At 45.6% G+C, this 3,670-nt stretch overlaps 1 protein-coding gene across 1 annotated transcript; it reads right to left on the reverse strand.

Moving 5' to 3' along the window:
- Positions 1-556: 556 nt before the first annotated feature.
- tent5c (terminal nucleotidyltransferase 5C) lies at positions 557-3,670 on the reverse strand. Its single transcript, XM_083682187.1, has 2 exons — positions 3,560-3,670; positions 557-2,472 (listed from the first exon to the last, which is right to left on the reverse strand). Exon 2 carries the CDS (start codon positions 2,448-2,450, stop codon positions 1,248-1,250), a length of 1,203 nt encoding a protein of 400 aa, XP_083538313.1. The 5' UTR covers positions 2,451-2,472; positions 3,560-3,670; the 3' UTR covers positions 557-1,247.

The raw sequence follows: 3,670 nt of genomic DNA on the forward strand, positions 1-3,670 counted from the left end.
AAACCCCAGGCTGACCCACTGAATAACTGGAGGTCACTGGTTAGAATGGGGTGGGGGATTTAGAAAAGGGTGAAAATAAATGACAAATAAACTCCCATAAGGCCCCCTAAACACCATCATACTGTAGATCTATAGATGAACTCAAATCCAGTCTCGACTGAACATTAAAACGGGTCTGAACACATTGACAGTAAACGAGGTGGGGGTTAGGGGGGCTCATACCTTTACTGACATTCACAGTGGAAAATAAAACATACACATTCTTCTCTCCATAATCTACACAGCACATGGGCTCTCCTGGAGGCAACAGAGCACAGCTGAGAGAGGAGGGATACGTCAGCCACACAGGGCCGATCCTTTTACACTTCTCAATTTAATTAAAACAAATTAACAACTCCTCTTCACTCCCTTTTACCTTGGCTGCATCTAACAGCAGATGGGCGATTGGCTGAGTAGACTCCTGTCATTACCAATAGAATTCCCAAACACCAAGGAGCAGGTTCTAGAACTGCTCACTGGTGAATTAAACAACCACTTCCTTATCTCAGGGACACAACTTTAACACCTGTGCTTCACATTGCTTGTTTTTTTTGTTTTTTTTAAACTTATCTTTTATATACTTTTTTTTGCACTACAATGATTTCAATATTTTCTTCTTTTTTTTCACATTTCTTCAATAACACACCGGAGCAACAAACCAAATCAACTCCTCAATAATATATATTTTTTTCCCTTTCTTTTAAAGATGGACCATATTACAGGGCCCATACTTCACATATTGGGACAGGGGGGAGAAACTGGGGTTAAGGCACTGAGGACATGTCATTCTACAATCGGGACATTAATTTGAAACTCAGATTTAGGGGAGGGGAAGAAATGGGGAAACAGAAACAAAAAACACAAACAATCTGAGGAAAAAGGCAAAAAAACAATAATCCAAACAACACTTAAAAAAATATCATTTTGGATCCAACGATCTTGTCACCTCTGTAGATAAGGAATGAGAAAGGAAGGAGGGAGTCCAAAAAACAACAAAACAAAAACACTTGTCCATTTAAATATATCCTTTATGCCTACAGAGGGATAATACCAGTAATGCTTATAGCCCAATTCTTTTTTTTTTCTTTTTAAAGTTTTGGCGCATTTTTTTCTTCTTTTTTTTTTTTCTCTTTCATCTTCTCTCAAAGCAGTGTCACCTCGCTCTGTTTGTGTGTATGTGTGCGGCGTACTGGTGTGGTAGTCTTGTCTCAATTACAAGGCAGCCATGTTGGAATGTTCTGGTTACACGAGGCCACATAGTAGTTGCTGAAGTTGTGGTCCCGGACGTACGGCGCCGGCTGGTAGTAACAGGTGACGCTGGAGGCGTCCGGGATGGCGTTCTGCTCCGCCAGCACACGGAACGCCGTCAGCGAGATGAGGTTGAGGGTCTGCCGCCTCTCGTGTCCCATGAGGCACACCGTACTCTCGTTGACCACACGGCGCAGGATCATGAGGTAGTCGTACTTGCTCTTCTCCTCCCCGACAAAGTGGCTCTGCAGGTAGGCCTCCAGCTTGCGCTGCTGCTCACCGATGTCGGGGAAGTCGATGAAGAAGCGCGAGCACATATAGCGCTCCAGGCCCTTGAACTCCTCCTCCGATGTGGGCCGGAACTCGCGCACCAGCAGGTTGCAGTACTTGAGCAGGCCGCCACCACGGATCTCCTCGGGCCGCTTGGTGGCAATCATCTTGTTTTTGAGGTGGTCCAGGGCCACGCTAAAGTCACCGTAGACACTCTCGCCGACCACGGATGGGTGGAAGTGCCGTGTCATGGTGGGGTTGTCAGAGAAGTCGTAGTGGTGGAGCAGGGAGTCCAGGACAATCTGGAACGAGTCCACGCTGAACTCAAACTGCCGGCGGATGGAGTCCACAAACTTGAGCTCCACATTGCGACCGTTGTTGTTGGAGAGGGAGATGAGGCTCCAGCGGTCCTGCTCCGTGTAGACCTTGACCAGCTTCTGCACGTAGGCCTCCTTCAGGGTCATGGGGGTGATCTTGTCCTTGTTCACCCCCTCGGGGAGGAAGTCCAGCAGGGTGCCCAGCACCACATCCTTGATGAGCTGGAACTCTGCCTCATGCGGAAGGTCCACCCTGAAGATGATGTCCAGATCCTTGTAGCTCCAGCCGATGTCCTGGACCAGCACGTGGCTGGCTGTGGAGCCGTTCAGGCGGACGTCCTTCACCTGGATGCCCCTCAGCTCCAGGCGGGTGCGCACCATCTGAACAATGTCCTTCAGCCGCACTTCCAGGGTGGGGAAGTTACCCCTGCCATGGACCGGCACAGCCTCAGTCAAGACCTCGTTGAGCCGGCTCACCTGCTCCCAGCTGAGGACGCTGTGGGACAGGGACAGGCTCTCATTGCTGCTGCTACTGTCCTTGCTGCTGTTCTTCGTTGACTCTGCCTTGTTAGCCATCTTTCAAGTTTCTTCAAATCAACTAGGAAGGAGTAAAGATACAAACTATTAGTTTGACAAAACAATGTCAGTCGTTTGTTTCTGAGCCAGAAAAAAAAAAAAACTTGTCAGTATGATGGGAAAGTCAAACACAGAACGCACTCTACAACTCAAGCCCATTGTGAGGTCACATTGTGAAGGCCTTTTATGATGCAAATTAAGCTTATACAATGGAATGAACCTCAAACAATTTCTACTAATATTGTTGCATAAGTATGACAGTCACTCTTGGCAAGACTTGATATCAAGTAGGAACAATGAGCGACATTACAAACAGCGACAGAAACACCAGCATGACCACGAGACAGTGCAAGCGAAATAGTTTTTTTTTTTTTACTCATTCTCTACCGCTACAAAACAATAGAGCGACTCCGTGCGCTTCTAGAACAGCCAACACGCTTTCATTCGAGAACTAAACGGAAAAATAAAAAGGTGCACGAGTCGAGACCAATCAGCAGGACATGGCTAAAAAGACAAGGCTGTAAGCTACTAGCTAGCCATGAAATATGGCAACATAAAATCCCTAACACCACCAACTTTGTTTCAAATCCAAACAAATTAACAAAGCAAATACGTATTATAAACACCATATAAATGAAAACAGAATATAAATCCGACAAGTAAGAAACCGGTTAACGGTCAAAAAAGAAAATGTGAAGTAAGAAAAAGTACCAACGAATTTGGAAATTACCATGCCATACATTTCAAATCGATGCCAGTCGTGCCTTCATCTTATTCCATATTTACTGCGCACGCTAGTGTAACCGAATGTTGGGAGAATTCACCGTCATGGTCGTGGTAGCTAGGGCTAAACACAGGGTCAAACTATCCAGATTTGCTATCGTGGTGCGACAAAAAGTCAGCAAAGTTACACCAAATGAGTTCAATTGAAAGCTGCCCAACTTAATAAAACACCTTGTTAAAAATGACACGCGAGCCTCAAGTTACACATATCACAAACAAGCACGTCAAATTGTTTGGTTATCGCATCGAATAATCCGACGCTAACAAGTTTACAAATGCGTCGCAAACAAAAATACATGATAGACAGAGACGAGAAAACTACATACGGTTTCAACGGTATCCTCTCGAGGCATTCAAATTGCACAAGAAGATGTTAACTGGACATTCGTGCAGACTTTTCCATATATCCACCCGTGAGCCGCACACTAAAATTTCAG

Source organism: Argentina silus (assembly GCF_951799395.1).
Source record: "Argentina silus genome assembly, chromosome: 12".
Classification (NCBI taxonomy): Eukaryota; Metazoa; Chordata; class Actinopteri; order Argentiniformes; family Argentinidae; genus Argentina; species Argentina silus.

Bases quoted from the DNA above. Each gene is read 5' to 3' on its own strand.
- tent5c (XM_083682187.1), bottom strand. From the start codon at position 2,450: ATGGCTAACAAGGCAGAGTCAACGAAGAACAGCAGCAAGGACAGTAGC.